The 16,641-nt window shown below is 42.2% G+C and overlaps 1 protein-coding gene across 14 annotated transcripts in view; it reads left to right on the top strand.

Moving 5' to 3' along the window:
- slmapa (sarcolemma associated protein a) overlaps nt 1-16,641 on the top strand; it is a 144,939-nt gene continuing 128,298 nt past the window's right edge. For 12 of the 14 annotated variants that reach the window (XM_031825847.1, XM_031825846.1, XM_031825843.1 and 9 more), the window contains exon 1: nt 1-1,664. In XM_031825847.1, coding sequence (XP_031681707.1) covers nt 1,467-1,664 — 198 coding nt within the window. In that variant the 5' untranslated portion in view covers nt 1-1,466. Of the gene's footprint in view, nt 1,665-3,186; nt 3,247-16,641 lie in introns of those variants that run through there. The other 2 variants (XM_031825848.1, XM_031825852.1) reach the window with 2 other exon arrangements.

Raw genomic sequence — 16,641 nt, 5'->3', positions numbered from 1 at the left:
CAACGGCAACACATCGGCGCTTTTACCGGTCTGTCTGATTTCATTTCAGTTATGATTACGGATTCTTGTGGAGGAGGACAAGTTTTTCGAAAGTTAACCCAATTCAACGGAATAATTCTGTAAAATCACATCTTGTGTCATCGATAAGTGTGTCTTATTAACTTGGGGGTAATCTTCAGAAGATTAGCTACTGGACTGGGGATGAAGCCAAAACTCGTCTCAGTTTTCCGTGTCTGCTCTGTCAGCTAGCTGGCTAACTAGCTAGCAAGGCTATCCATCCTAGCTAACTATTTCCGACTCAGCTAACGTTTGCTTTTTTTGTGAAGAGGGCCCAGCTTTACTAGCTAGCGTTACATGTCTTTAGTTGCTTGTCTCGAATTGATTTTTATTTTTTTTGCCACGAAGTAGTGTTATTCAAGAGTTGGTTGAACACCAGTCGATTATTCACCCGAAGAGGCCGCTCCGGCTTGATTACAAGTTGTTAGCACGTTAGCTAGCTTTATTTTTTTTTAATTATTTTTTTATAGCTATATCTGGGTAGTTGCCAGCAAACAGCCAAACTGCAGGGTTTTTGTATAAGGCACATTCATCTCTACATCCCGCTGCAATACCCATTTTAGATATAATGGTTGTCTTTGCAGCAGTTTGAAACATTTCAGCTTCGAGATTAGAAAGATTTGTTGCTGTTCAGGGCCCTGAAACTCAATATTAGCTTGCTAGTCTGCCTGAGTTGGGAGTGGCTAGGGTTTTGCATTAGCTGGTTAGCGAGCTAGCTAACAAACAAGGTCAGATGTTCTTATATCGCACCCGTCTATAGTGCGTATGATAAACAAAACGTAATGACACAAACTCTATAGAAAAACAATGTATTAATGACCTGTTAAACCACGGTCAGATTGACAGCGGTTGTGTTTCAATAGCCGTATCATCAGCAGGCGCAGGGATAGGAAACCCCGCACTGGTCAAATAGTTTGTATAAACTACCAATCTTGATTTATCCGTTGCTGTGCTAAAGATTGGGTGCCACACTAGCCTGCTCAATATAGCTTCTTTCCCTGTACATTTTGATGGACGTGATTAGATATTTTCTAGACGGCTACTATTGTTATCGTCATGCGATTCTGGCTAGTCAGAGATCTGACCTGTACATAGTCGTGTTGAATAACATTCAGTGGACGTAATGTAGCTCTGTGGAAAGATAGCCCAAAAATATTTTATTTTCCTTTTTTTTTTTTTTTTTGATTTACCAGAGTGTTGGTTACGTTTCTCGTTGAAAAACGTAAAAAATGAATATAATGTTTGATAGCTAGTTCGTGCTTTAACTCAAAATAGAATAGCCAGCCAGCGGAGTAGCTAGGCTAAATTGAATTAACAGCCGATGATTGAAGACTTAGAACGTTGTCATTCTGGATCAAGAAACCTTGTCTTTAGTCTCTGGTTGGAGTAACACTCCCAAGCCATCATCAATGCCTTCAGCGCTGGCCGTTTTCTCCTGCCGTCCGAATTCACACCCTTTTCAGGAACGTCATGTCTACCTGGACGAGCCAGTCAAGATCGGGCGCTCTGTGGCACGATGCCGACCGGCTCAGAACAACGCTACGTTCGACTGCAAGGTTCTGTCACGGAACCATGCCCTCCTCTGGTTCGATCACAAGACTGGCAAGGTGAGTCTGTCAACCAGTCGGATAGCTACTAGCTTTTACTTTGCTTGGTACAATCCCTTTGCGCAGTCACTGCCATGCAGTTACATGTTGAACGGTGTTGCAGTCGACATGTCCAGGTACCTCTATGGAATAAGTGGTCAGTCAACCACCTATGGGTAAATAATGGGTCATGGCTGCAGGGTTGAGAGACACACCAACACATATATATGGGTTGCCACTGACTGACAGCCAGCTATGGTAACTGTGCTGAGATATAGAGTATCAAATCATTGGTCACATTTTTGTTTTGCCTAGGATTGTGCCAACTTTCTCCCACCTAAATAAATAGAACAATAATGTGGGAAATCACCTTTTAGAACATCCATGGGAGATTAATAGTTTGCTTTCCAAATGGCTCCCTATTCTCTATAGGCCTCTGGTCAAGAGTAGGGCACATGGGGTGTAATTTGGGATGTGCACACATGGTGTGATTTGGGATGCACATAAAGATCCCCTAGCTAATTGCTTAGGCTACAGCTGCTAGGAAGTCTGTTTGAGCTTCGTGGATAAAGACCGTTAATGCAAGACACACAGCTGCCTGCTAGCAAGACAACCCAAGACAACACCCCACCCTAATACAAACATCGCATACCTCCCCCAAGGTCCTCATGTACCCGCATGCACATCTAGCTGTAGTAACTGCATCACGTGACACACACACACAATAATAGAAGGTTTAGTGTTACCTTGATGAAATGGTTGTAGTTGTCTTGTCAGACAGACAGATAATGTTACTTTCAACACGGTGTTGCCAGGGGAAAGTTACAGGGAAAGGAGAGTTACAGGGCAGTGGTGTTGTCATGGAAAGTTAAAGGGCATGTATTGGTTTGTTTAACCTGGGGGGAAATGAGAAAAACACCAGGGGTGCATTCATTAGGCACACTTATGAAACGTACAGTAACCATGAGGCACTACTGGAACTTGTTCCATTAACACTTGGCTCATTTTCCATTGTAAAATTTCTCTACGGTATTCCCTAATTCCACCAATACGTGGGGTGGTGGGCACACCTCGCCTGTCTTCACCTGGACTGCGTACAGTAGCTATTACAGTTGGCACTACAGAGCAACCTTGGACGGTTGGCTTGTGTTAAGAGGTTCCAAATGATTAAAACTTTGACAGCCAGTGGTCGGCGTAGATATCGCTCCATGTTCACTATACCATATAAACCTTATACTGTCTACTCCACCCCTTCCACATGACTAATGTGACTTGTTTCTTTACTGAACTGATTTGGGTGCTGATATACCGTACCAGTCAAGAGTGTGCTACACTGTCATCAAGGCAAAGTGTGTCTACTATAAAGAGTCTTCAAAATATATTTGAATTGGTTACTACATAATTCCATATGTTATTTCATAGTTTTGATGTCTTCACTATTATTCTAAAATGTAGAAAATAGTAAAAATAAAAACCCTCGACTGAGTAGGTGTGTCCAAATGTTTGACTGTTACTGTAAGCCTCTCCCTCAGATTCCTGAACACTTCATAGCAAACAGTTGTTCAGTCCAGGAAGATATAGGCCCCACTTCCTGTGTAATGACGTAAGTAGATTTACATGCCTGTTTTGTTAACTAGTTGTCTAATATTTCTCATGTTGTGCTTCTTGTTAGTAGATATTTATCTGACCTCACTAGCTGAAGGTCTTAGTTTGAACACCATTCTAGGTGTAGCAGGCAGCGCCAAGAGTTTAATATAGACAAAGAGATTACACACCCCTATCTTGGAATGCAGTTTTACTCTGCTAGTACTTTACAAGCTCTCTATCCCCCCGTCTCACTGCTTTAAAGGACAAACCAGACCGCGCGGATAAATGGTTTAAATCAGTAGGTGTCTGTCCTTCTCTGACCACAGAACATCAGCCGCCATTCACTCTTCATTTCATAATGTTTCTACATCGTTTAATTATAAGCACTTAGTTTGCTACTACTACTATAACTGCTTGAAGAAATGGCCTTTTACTATTCCACTATTATCTTAGTGTTAAGACCAGTGTCTCATTTACAATGGTGCACTGAGGACAAATATTACATCAACAAAAATATTTAAACTACCAGACGGCTATAAATGCATTACATCAGGTTAGTACAACAAGTTATAATAATCAATATAAACAATTGTTCACTTTAGTGTACTAATTTAAGATTATAAACCTCAATGTAACTAAATGTAATCTACAGTGCATTCGGAAAGTATTCAGACCCATTGACTTTGTCCACATTTTGTTACGTTAGACATATTCTAAAATGGATGCAGTTTTTTCCCCTCCCTTATCAATCTACACACAACACCACATAATGACAAAACAAAAAACATGTTTTTAGAAATTTGAATTTTTCACAAGTATTCAGACACTTTACTCAGAACTTTGACGCACCTTTGGCAGCGATTACAACCTCAAGTTTTCTTGGGTACGACGCTACAACCTTGGTACTAGAGGTCGACCAATTATGATTTTTCGATACGGATTATTGGAGGACCAAAGGAGCCTATACCGATTTTAATCGGCTGATTTAAAATAAATGTATTTTTTAAATTTGTAATAATGACAATTACAACAACTGAATGAACACTTATTTTAACTTAAATAAATGAATAAAATCAATTTAGCCTCAAATAATGAAACATGTTCAATTTGGTTTAAATAATGCAAACACAAAGTGTTGGAGAAGAAAGTAAAAGTGCAATATGTGCCATGTAAGAAAGCTAAGGTTTAAGTTCCTTGCTTAGAACATGAGAACATATGAAAGCTGGTGGTTCCTTTTAACGAGTCTTCAATATTCCCAGGTAAGAAGTTTTAGGTTGTAGTTAATATAGTAGTTTCGGACTATTTCTCTCTACTATTGGATGTTCTTATAGGTACTTTAGTATTGCCAGTGTAACAGTATAGCTTCTGTCCCTCTCAAGAGGACTCTCAGAGCAAGGGGACCAACCACTTTTTTTTGCCAATGTTTTTCTTTATCTGAATGAAAGGGTACTTAAAAAAAATAAAATTGCTTTCATAAAGTATTCAGACCCCTTCACTTTTCCCACATTTTGTTAAATTACAGCCTTATTCTAAAATGTATTAAATCGTTTTTTCCCTTCATCAATCTACACACAATACCCCTTAATGACCGTGGTCATTTTTGAAATAAATGTTGCGCAAATAACAGACCTTTTGCTTTGAGACTTGAAATTGACATGATTTGGAAAGGCACATACTTGTCTATATAAGGTCCCACAGTTGACAGAGCAAAAATCAAAAATATACAGTGAAGCATGGTGGTGGCAGCGTCATGCTGTAGGGATGTTTTTCATGTACTGATAGACTAGTCAGGTTCTAGGAAAAGATGAACGGAGCAAAGCGCTCAGGACTTCAGACTGGGGCGAAGGCTAACCCACCAACAGGATAACGACCCTAAACACACAGCCAAGACAACACAGGAGTGGCTTCTGGACAAGTCTCTGAATGTCCTTGAGTGGCCCAGCCAGAGCCCGGACTTGAACCCTATCGAACATCTCTGGAGAGACCTGGAAATAGCTGTGCTGCGATGCTCCCTATCCAACCAGCCAGAGCTTTAGAGGATCTGCAGAGAAGAATGGGAGAAACTCCCCAAATACAGGTGTACCAAGCTTGTAGCCTCATACCCATGAAGACTCGAGGCTGTCATCGCTGCCAAAGGTGCTTCGACAAATTAGAGTATTTATGTGAATGTGATATTTCAGTGTTTTTTAAAAAATATATTTGCTGAAATGTCAACCTGTTTTTGCTTTGTCATTGTGTGTAGATTGGGGGGGCGGGGGGCAATTTAATACATTTTAGAATAAGGTTGTAACATAAGAAAATGTGGATTAAAAAGTCAAGGGGTCTGAATACTTTCCCAATGCCCTGTGTGGAACCGCTCTCAGGTGCACTGTTTACAATGTTTTTTTTCCTGCGAATTGCATTTAGGCAAAAAAATGTCAACGTTTAGTCTGTTCTGTTAAGATGGAGTACCATAATCTACACTGAACAAAAATGTAAAAGCAACATGTAAGGTGTTGGTCCTGAGTTTTAATGAGCTGAAATAAAATATCCTAAAAACGTTCCACATGCACAAAAGCATATTCTCAAATGTTGTGCACATTTGTTATTGTGCTGGGGACATTAACATGCCACTCTAATGTTCAGTTTTGTCACACAAACTCAATGCCACAGATGTCTTAAGTTGAGGGAGCATGCAATTGGCATGCTGGTGGCAGGAATGCCTGCCAGAGCTGTTCCCAGAGAATTTAATGTTAATGTCTCTACCATAAGCCGCCTTATGGGGTGGGGGTGTATTTCTGTCTCTAAAGCCCTTTTGTGGGTAGAGAGTCTGATCGGCTGGGCCTGGCTCCCTAGTGGGTGGGCCTATGCCCAGCCATGTGAAGGCCGTAGATTAGGGATTAATGAATTTAAATAAGTCAGCAAAATATTTAGACATTTTATGGTTTTTATATTTTTGTTCAGTATAGATATAAATCCATTTGCATCTTAAGAGAACCTTTTGTTGATGTCTACAGGCTCTGTGAGGTCATAACTATTCATTTTGAACATGTTCCTAAGACCTGTTAAAACAACCAGCTGACCCCCCCGCTCTGTTCTCTCTGGTAGTGCATTTAAAAAACTAAACGCCAACAGTCAGGGGTTAGTTCAGATCTCCAGGCAGGAGCCGCAGTCCTGAGTAATCTGTGTGTTTTCCAGGTTCCGGAGTTGTGATTCTGAATTGGAATCCTGGTGGTGCTGTCACCGTGGCGCTGACCGCATGCTATGTTACCCTTTCTCTCTCTGCTGTGATTGGTTCCTAATTTGTTACGAAGCAGCAGCAATCCTCTGTGGCAGAAAGGCATCGTTGGAGTTGAGAGTGTAGTTTGTAACTTTTTTTTTTGTAATTTATTTTTATTTCCCCCCCCCCCAGCTTGCGCCTCTGACTGTTGTGGTTAAGCATTCTGGAGCTCTGGCATAGCTAGGGCTTTCTGCCCTGTGGCTAGAGATGGGTAGCCTGGCCTGCGCTGTTCTCAGAGCTTTGTGCCGCCTTGTCAACTCCTATGGTCACTGTCATGCAGGAGTTACATATGTAGGCTATTAGAGTGGGGTTTCCCCAGAGACCGGCTGGCCCTGGATCCACAATACTTCTGAGTAGGACTGATCTGAAGTTTTCTATTGGATTTATTTTTGATCACAGGGAGTAATATTATATGGACATGTGGGGACTTGATACTAGATCAGCACTCCTCTGGGATGCTTTGTGGATACGGGCCCTGATCTCCTGCTCCCCACTGACCTGAAAGGAGAGCCTTTCGCTATCCTGGGCTGTTGGTCGATCAAGATTTTTATAGATGTGCTTTACCAGTCAAGTTTGGACACACCTACTCATTCAAGGGTTTTATTTGGACTATTTTCTACGTTGTGGAATAATAGTGAAGACATGTTATGAAATAACCCAAAAAGTGTTTTTAATAAATCAATGTTCCTTTCAGATTATTCAAGGTAGCCACCCATTGCCTCAACCAGCTTCATGAGGAATGTTTTTCCCAAAGTCTTGAAGGAGTTCCCACATATGCTGAGCACTGAGCTGCTTTTCCTTCACTCTGCTGTCCAAACCATCCCAATTGGTTTGAGGTTGTGTGATTGTGATGCAGCACTCCATCACTCTCCTTTGTCAAATAGCCCTTACATAGCCAAAGGTGTATTATGGGTCATTGTCCTGTTGAAAAATAAATGATAGTCCCACTAAGCGCACACCAGATGGGATGGCGTGTTGATATGATTGGTTGACGGTAGGTGGTGGCAGTACATCCTGTATAAACACAAACTCACTTCCTTGACAACCGATTTGCACGACTCCGTGGAGTATGAATGCCCTGATTTCTGCAGATTCAGTAACACCATAAATGCTGCATGGCCAATGCAGATGTCGGATTGACCTTGCAGTTCCCAGGGCCAATGCAGATGTCGGTTTGACCTTGCAGTGCCCAGGGCCAATGCAGATGTCGGACTGACCTTGCAGTGCCCAGGGCCAATGCAGATGTCGGATTGACCTTGCAGTACCCAGATGCAAAATACACTTCTCTATCCGGAATTACTTCTCAAAATAATGTTTTCTTCACCTCAAACACAAAGGACTGAATCTGTTTTTAAATCCATTGAGAATGACAATATTTCCTCAATGTATATGAAAAAAATCTTTCCTGCTCTCTCCCTTTAACCACTTAGTGTGAAATATCATGCTCTGATCCAGTGGAAATGTTAAAAAATATATATATATATGCCTACCTGGTTACTTCTTTACCAGTGCTTGACTTGGACTGAAATGTCTTCTGGGACTTATTTTGGGTGCTCGTACTGTTTTAATATTTAAGTGCAGGATACTGTTGATAATATTCTACAAGAGGAACAGGACCTCGTGCAGTATAACATCTGAGGTGGTAGTACTCTGCTCTGGTGAGCTCCTGCCCAAGTCAACCACTGCTTCTTAGACCTTGCATAAATAGCCTACAGCTGTCTGTCCCGTGCTGACTGGCACAGGAAACTCCTGAGGGCCCATAATATTTTATACAATGTTTATACAAAGTTTTTATTTGTTTTTTATTATGTAGGCTATTCATTCTTACATTAGTTGGCGATTTAGAAATGATTTAGGATTATTTTAATTTGTATTTGGTTAGAATTTTGGTTAACCACACGACAATGATTTTGATATACGAGGAACAGTTTTTAATTTATTTTATATTGTCTTCGTGTGTATTTTTAAAAACAATAACTGTTATAGAGAAGTTGATATTGTGAGATATAAATTGGTGTGTAGCCTATTACCGGCGACTTCAGGAGAGTCATGGCAGAATCTGCGAAAGACAGTGGGAGGCTGCTGCTTGAGTCAGGTTATCTGGCTCCCTCTTGAGTCATTGGTGTCTTATGTCATCAAACAGTAAGCTTAAAGCATCAGACAAGCTCAATAGTTGATTTTATTAAAACCCATAGGCAGTCTGTATAAATGGAAAATAGGCACTTTTTTGTGTTTTTGGGGGGGGGCGATTTGTCAAAAGAACAGACTAATTTCGGGCCATCTAAGATTTTTTTTTTTTTGTTGGGCACAGCTCAACAAACAGTTTACCATTTGTGTGTTCTTGTCAACTCTCTTATGGTAATGCCAAACAGATCTTGGGCCAACAGATTTGTCTCCCCGGAGACCACAACTTCAGGCAGTGAGCCTCAAGGCTCTCTACTGACCTGAAAGGAAAGACTTCCCTGGCGCTGCTAATACTGTATGAGGAGGGTTAGGAGGAAAGGTGCCAACCCTGAGTCATATAACTGGGCCAGCCAAGAGTCTCTGGGCCTGCGTCCCAAAAGGCACACCCTATTCACTACCTTGTGCTTTTGACCAGAGCCCCTCGAATGGCTGGATTTGGGATGTTCCAGCCCCAAAGCCAGTGGCAAAACATTCCAATCATGTCCAGCTTTTAGCAGCCTGTCGAGCTGTGTATCGACCAAAATACATATTTTACTTGAGGGTCGGCCAAAATGGCACCCCTTTCCCTATATAATCATCCGGTGCTACTCATTTACAATATAGAGCAACCGGTTTGACTTGGCAATGTAACACATTTTGACTAAGTTATAGTTCATATAAGGAAATTAAATCTAAATTATATTCGGTAAGACCTAATCTATGGAATTCACATGACTGGGAATAAAGATGTGCTTCTGTTGGTCACAGATACAGTACCATTTTAAAGTAGGGGTGTGGATCAGAAAACCCATCAGTATCTGCTGTGACCACCATTTGCCTCATGCAGCGTGACACATCTCCTTCACGTGGAGTTGATCATGCTGTTGATTGTGGAATTTTGTCCCACTCTTCAATGGCTGTGCGAAGTTGCGGGAACTGGAACGTGCTGTCGTACACTCCTACCCTAACTAATGAGTTGAAACAACCATGTTTTGTTAATGTCCGTGTACCAGTTGGCTTTGTCTGTACACAGCGAAAACACACACAGAGAGCAGTCTGTTTTGATAATGAGCAGGTTGTGTTGGTGCTTCATAATACCAATGTTATGCCTGATTGCATGCCTCGTTCCTCCTACCGTGTCCTGTCGGTGCCCAACCTCTAGCTGCCCCATCGGTGACCAACCTCTAGCTGCCCCGTCCTGTTTTGACCAACCTCTAGCTGCCCCGTCCTGTTTTGACCAACCTCTAGCTGCCCCGTCCTGTTTTGACCAACCTCTAGCTGCCCCGTCCTGTTTTGACCAACCTCTAGCTGCCCCGTCCTGTGTTGACCAACCTCTAGCTGCCCCGTCCTGTGTTGACCAACCTCTAGCTGCCCCGTCCTGTGTTGACCAACCTCTAGCTGCCCCGTCCTGTGTTGACCAACCTCTAGCTGCCCCGTCCTGTGTTGACCAACCTCTAGCTGCCCCGTCCTGTGTTGACCAACCTCTAGCTGCCTGCTACCCTGCCCTGTCCTGTGTTGACCAACCTCTAGCTGCCTCCACTAGTCTACTGCCAAATCCTCATTGTAACCTGCCATGAATAGGATACCACTAGTACCAGATTACCTTATTTATCAACCTGATAAAGTTGACTGAATGAGAAAATGTCATTCACAGCAATGACCTGTGGGGGCCTATCAGTGGATGAATTCCATCCAAAATGGAGAGGACATGATTTGGGGTGATTGTGTCCACTCTTTAAATATTTTTATTTTTTTATTTATTTTATTTCACCTTTATTTAACCAGGTAGGCTAGTTGAGAACAAGTTCTCATTTGCAACTGCGACCTGGCCAAGATAAAGCATAGCAGTGTGAGCATACAACAAAGAGTTACACATGGAGTAAACAATTAACAAGTCAATAACACAGTAGAAAACGAAGGGGGGGTCTATATACAATGTGTGCAAAAGGCATGAGGAGGTAGGCAAATAATTACAATTTTGCAGATTAACACTGGAGTGATAAAAGATCAGATGGTCATGTACAGGTAGAGATATTGGTGTGCAGAAGAGCAGAAAAGTAAATAAATAGAAACAGTACGGGGATGAGGTAGGTGAAAAGGGTGGGCTATTTACCAATAGACTATGTACAGCTGCAGCGATCGGTTAGCTGCTCAGATAGCTGATGTTTGAAGTTGGTGAGCTATATCCTTTTTTCTGAATCATGTCCTATTTTTTTTAATTTTATTTTTATAAATAGAGTGCAGAGGGAAGACTTTTAAAAAAATATTTCAGGCGATCAAATGTACTGCCAGGTTCCAGTACGGTCCAATGAAGGAACCTTGGCTATTGTAGTGGAAACTGTCAAGACAGCAGAAAACAGGACCATGGTATCAGGCTGTTTCAGATGTGCGTGTTACTGGAGAGTTGGTCTGTGTAGCTCCACTGGCTCTTAATCAATTTAAGCGCAATTCTTTGCTTCTTTCTAAAAAAAAAAAAACTCATTTGAGATATAAGTCAGTGGGGAAAGGACTTAAGGCGGTGTTTACATACAGCCCAATTATGTGTAAAAAAAGAGCTGATCCGATTGGTCGAAAGACAGATTTGTGGGGTAAGATCAGGGATCTTCTCCACCAATGCGGTTTCGGGAGACGGGACGTGAGGAATCAGGAAAAACAGAGCCTTAGACTGGAATTACTTAGTGTAGAGTTTCTCTGAGATGAGGCCGGGGGGAGCAGCATCTCGGAGCTCTATGTTCCTTCAACCTCGACTTGGTTTTTGCGCTGACATGCACTGTCAACTGTGGGACCTTTTTATATAGGCAGGTGTATGCCTTTCCAAATCAATTGAATTGACCACAGGTGGACTCCAATGAAGTTGTAGAAACATCTCAAGGTTGATCAATGGAAACAGGATGCACCTGAGATCAATTTAGTCTCATAGCAAAAGGGTCTGAATACTTATGTCATGTATTTGTTTTTAATTTAGCTGACATTTGCAAAAATGTATAATTTTTGTTTTGTCTATATGGGGTATTGTGTTCTGAGGGGGGGGGACTAATACATTTTAGATTAAGGCTGTGGGGGGGTCAGGGGGGGGTCAGCATAAAACAGAGAGACCCAAGGAGAGGGAGGGTCATAGGAGGATGTGGTAGTCATGGCAACAGCAAACTCATAGGAGGATGTGACCCTCCCTCTCCTTGGGTCTCTCTGTTTTATGCTGCCCCCCCCCTGCCCTGTGGTAGTCATGGCAACAGCAAACTCACATCCTCCTATGACCCTCCCTCTCCTTGGGTCTCTCTGTTTTATGCTGCCCCCCCCCCTGCCCTGTGGTAGTCCTGGCAACAGCAAACTCACATCCTCCTATGACCCTCCCTCTCCTTGGGTCTCTCTGTTTTATGCTGCCCCCCCCCCTGCCCTGTGGTAGTCATGGCAACAGCAAACTCACATCCTCCTATGACCCTCCCTCTCCTTGGGTCTCTCTGTTTTATGCTGACCCCCCCCCTGCCCTGTGGTAGTCATGGCAACAGCAAACTCACATCCTCCTATGACCCTCCCTCTCCTTGGGTCTCTCTGTTTTATGTTTTTACTGTTTCAATGTTGTAGTTGCAATCCTCTGCTGTACCTGGACTGCAGTTTAATATCAATACCACTCGCTGCAGAGATAATCAATCAATGATAATGCATTTGTTTTCTAGTGTCTTTTATAGAACACCTGGACAATACCACAAACACACATCACCCTGTAAATGGACATACCTTAAAGGGCTCTTTTTTTATTTATATACCTGTGTGTGTAGTTGTAGAGAAGTCAGCCAATTAGTCCTACTCCATAGCTCTACGTTTTAGTGTGTGTGGGGTTGTAGAGAAGTCAGCCAATTAGTCCTACTCTATAGCTCTACGTTTTAGTGTGTGTGGGGTTGTAGAGAAGTCAGCCAATTAGTCCTACTCCATAGCTCTACGTTTTAGTGTGTGTGGGGTTGTAGAGAAGTCAGCCAATTAGTCCTACTCCATAGCTCTACGTTTTAGTGTGTGTGGGGTTGTAGAGAAGTCAGCCAATTAGTCCTACTCTATAGCTCTACGTTTTAGTGTGTGTGGGGTTGTAGAGAAGTCAGCCAATTAGTCCTACTCCATAGCTCTACGTTTTAGTGTGTGTGGGGTTGTAGAGAAGTCAGCCAATTAGTCCTACTCCATAGCTCTACGTTTTAGTGTGTGTGGGGTTGTAGAGAAGTCAGCCAATTAGTCCTACTCTATAGCTCTACGTTTTAGTGTGTGTGGGGTTGTAGAGAAGTCAGCCAATTAGTCCTACTCTATAGCTCTACGTTTTAGTGTGTGTGGGGTTGTAGAGAAGTCAGCCAATTAGTCCTACTCCATAGCTCTACGTTTTAGTGTGTGTGGGGTTGTGTATATGGTTGTAATTGTAGAGAAGTCAGCCAATTAGTCCTACTCCATAGCTCTACGTTTTTGTGTGTGTGGGGTTGTGTATATGGTTGTAGTTGTAGAGAAGTCAGCCAATTAGTCCTACTCCATAGCTCTACGTTTTTGTGTGTGTGGGGTTGTGTATATGGTTGTAGTTGTAGAGAAGTCAGCCAATTAGTCCTACTCTATAGCTCTACGTTTTAGTGTGTGTGGGGTTGTAGAGAAGTCAGCCAATTAGTCCTACTCTATAGCTCTACGTTTTAGTGTGTGTGGGGTTGTGTATATGGTTGTAGTTGTAGAGAAGTCAGCCAATTAGTCCTACTCTATAGCTCTACGTTTTTGTGTGTGTGGGGTTGTGTATATGGTTGTAGTTGTAGAGAAGTCAGCGAATTAGTCCTACTCCATAGCTCTACGTTTTAGTGTCTGTGGGGTTGTGTATATGGTTGTAGAGAAGTCAGCCAATTAGTCCTACTCTATAGCTCTACGTTTTAGTGTGTGTGGGGTTGTAGAGAAGTCAGCCAATTAGTCCTACTCTATAGCTCTACGTTTTAGTGTGTGTGGGGTTGTGTATATGGTTGTAGAGAAGTCAGCCAATTAGTCCTACTCTATAGCTCTACGTTTTTGTGTGTGTGGGGTTGTGTATATGGTTGTAGAGAAGTCAGCCAATTAGTCCTACTCTATAGCTCTACGTTTTTGTGTGTGTGGGGTTGTGTATATGGTTGTAGTTGTAGAGAAGTCAGCGAATTAGTCCTACTCCATAGCTCTACGTTTTTGTGTGTGTGGGGTTGTGTATATGGTTGTAGTTGTAGAGAAGTCAGCCAATTAGTCCTACTCTATAGCTCTACGTTTTTGTGTGTGTGGGGTTGTGTATATGGTTGTAGTTGTAGAGAAGTCAGCCAATTAGTCCTACTCCATAGCTCTACGTTTTTGTGTGTGTGGGGTTGTGTATATGGTTGTAGTTGTAGAGAAGTCAGCCAATTAGTCCTACTCCATAGCTCTACGTTTTTGTGTGTGTGGGGTTGTGTATATGGTTGTAGTTGTAGAGAAGTCAGCCAATTAGTCCTACTCTATAGCTCTACGTTTTTGTGTGTGTGGGGTTGTGTATGTAGTTGTAGAGAAGTCAGCCAATTAGTCCTACTCCATAGCTCTACGTTTTTGTGTGTGTGGGGTTGTGTATATGGTTGTAGTTGTAGAGAAGTCAGCCAATTAGTCCTACTCCATAGCTCTACGTTTTTGTGTGTGTGGGGTTGTGTATATGGTTGTAGAGAAGTCAGCCAATTAGTCCTACTTCTATAGCTCTACGTTTTTGTGTGTGTGGGGTTGTGTATATGGTTGTAGAGAAGTCAGCCAATTAGTCCTACTCTATAGCTCTACGTTTTTGTGTCTGTGGGGTTGTGTATATGGTTGTAGTTGTAGAGAAGTCAGCCAATTAGTCCTACTCCATAGCTCTACGTTTTTGTGTGTGTGGGGTTGTGTATATGGTTGTAGAGAAGTCAGCCAATTAGTCCTACTCTATAGCTCTACGTTTTTGTGTGTGTGGGGTTGTGTATATGGTTGTAGAGAAGTCAGCCAATTAGTCCTACTCTATAGCTCTACGTTTTTGTGTGTGTGGGGTTGTGTATATGGTTGTAGTTGTAGAGAAGTCAGCGAATTAGTCCTACTCCATAGCTCTACGTTTTTGTGTGTGTGGGGTTGTGTATATGGTTGTAGTTGTAGAGAAGTCAGCCAATTAGTCCTACTCCATAGCTCTACGTTTTTGTGTCTGTGGGGTTGTGTATATGGTTGTAGAGAAGTCAGCCAATTAGTCCTACTCCATAGCTCTACGTTTTTGTGTGTGTGGGGTTGTGTATATGGTTGTAGTTGTAGAGAAGTCAGCGAATTAGTCCTACTCCATAGCTCTACGTTTTTGTGTGTGGGGTTGTGTATATGGTTGTAGTTGTAGAGAAGTCAGCGAATTAGTCCTACTCCATAGCTCTACGTTTTTGTGTGTGTGGGGTTGTGTATATGGTTGTAGTTGTAGAGAAGTCAGCCAATTAGTCCTACTCCATAGCTCTACGTTTTTGTGTGTGTATATGGTTGTAGTTGTAGAGAAGTCAGCCAATTAGTCCTACTCCATAGCTCTACGTTTTTGTGTGTGTATATGGTTGTAGTTGTAGAGAAGTCAGCCAATTAGTCCTACTCCATAGCTCTACGTTTTTGTGTGTGTGGGGTTGTGTATATGGTTGTAGTTGTAGAGAAGTCAGCCAATTAGTCCTACTCCATAGCTCTACGTTTTTGTGTGTGTGGGGTTGTGTATATGGTTGTAGTTGTAGAGAAGTCAGCGAATTAGTCCTACTCCATAGCTCTACGTTTTTGTGTGTGTGGGGTTGTGTATATGGTTGTAGTTGTAGAGAAGTCAGCCAATTAGTCCTACTCCATAGCTCTACGTTTTTGTGTGTGTGGGGTTGTGTATATGGTTGTAGTTGTAGAGAAGTCAGCCAATTAGTCCTACTCCATAGCTCTACGTTTTTGTGTGTGTGGGGTTGTGTAATATGGTTGTAGTTGTAGAGAAGTCAGCCAATTAGTCCTACTTCTATAGCTCTACGTTTTTGTGTCTGTGGGGTTGTGTATATGGTTGTAGAGAAGTCAGCGAATTAGTCCTACTCCATAGCTCTACGTTTTTGTGTCTGTGGGGTTGTGTATATGGTTGTAGAGAAGTCAGCGAATTAGTCCTACTCCATAGCTCTACGTTTTTGTGTGTGTGTGGGGTTGTGTATATGGTTGTAGTTGTAGAGAAGTCAGCCAATTAGTCCTACTTCTATAGCTCTACGTTTTTGTGTCTGTGGGGTTGTGTATATGGTTGTAGAGAAGTCAGCGAATTAGTCCTACTCCATAGCTCTACGTTTTTGTGTCTGTGGGGTTGTGTATATGGTTGTAGAGAAGTCAGCGAATTAGTCCTACTCCATAGCTCTACGTTTTTGTGTGTGTGGGGTTGTGTATATGGTTGTAGTTGTAGAGAAGTCAGCGAATTAGTCCTACTCCATAGCTCCACGTTTTTGTGTGTGTATATGGTTGTAGTTGTAGAGAAGTCAGCCAATTAGTCCTACTTCTATAGCTCTACGTTTTTGTGTGTGTGGGGTTGTGTATATGGTTGTAGTTGTAGAGAAGTCAGCGAATTAGTCCTACTCCATAGCTCTACGTTTTTGTGTGTGTGGGGTTGTGTAATATGGTTGTAGTTGTAGAGAAGTCAGCCAATTAGTCCTACTTCTATAGCTCTACGTTTTTGTGTCTGTGGGGTTGTGTATATGGTTGTAGAGAAGTCAGCGAATTAGTCCTACTCCATAGCTCTACGTTTTTGTGTCTGTGGGGTTGTGTATATGGTTGTAGAGAAGTCAGCGAATTAGTCCTACTCCATAGCTCTACGTTTTTGTGTGTGTGGGGTTGTGTATATGGTTGTAGTTGTAGAGAAGTCAGCGAATTAGTCCTACTCCATAGCTCTACGTTTTTGTGTGTGTATATGGTTGTAGTTGTAGAGAAGTCAGCGAATTAGTCCTACTTCTATAGCTCTACGTTTTTGTGTGTGTGGGGTTGTGTATATGGTTGTAGTTGTAGAGA

This window comes from Oncorhynchus kisutch, linkage group LG5 (assembly GCF_002021735.2).
Source record: "Oncorhynchus kisutch isolate 150728-3 linkage group LG5, Okis_V2, whole genome shotgun sequence".
Classification (NCBI taxonomy): domain Eukaryota; kingdom Metazoa; phylum Chordata; class Actinopteri; order Salmoniformes; family Salmonidae; genus Oncorhynchus; species Oncorhynchus kisutch.
The sequence above is the reverse complement of the archived record's forward strand: the minus strand, read 5'-3'. Positions and strand labels throughout refer to the sequence as shown.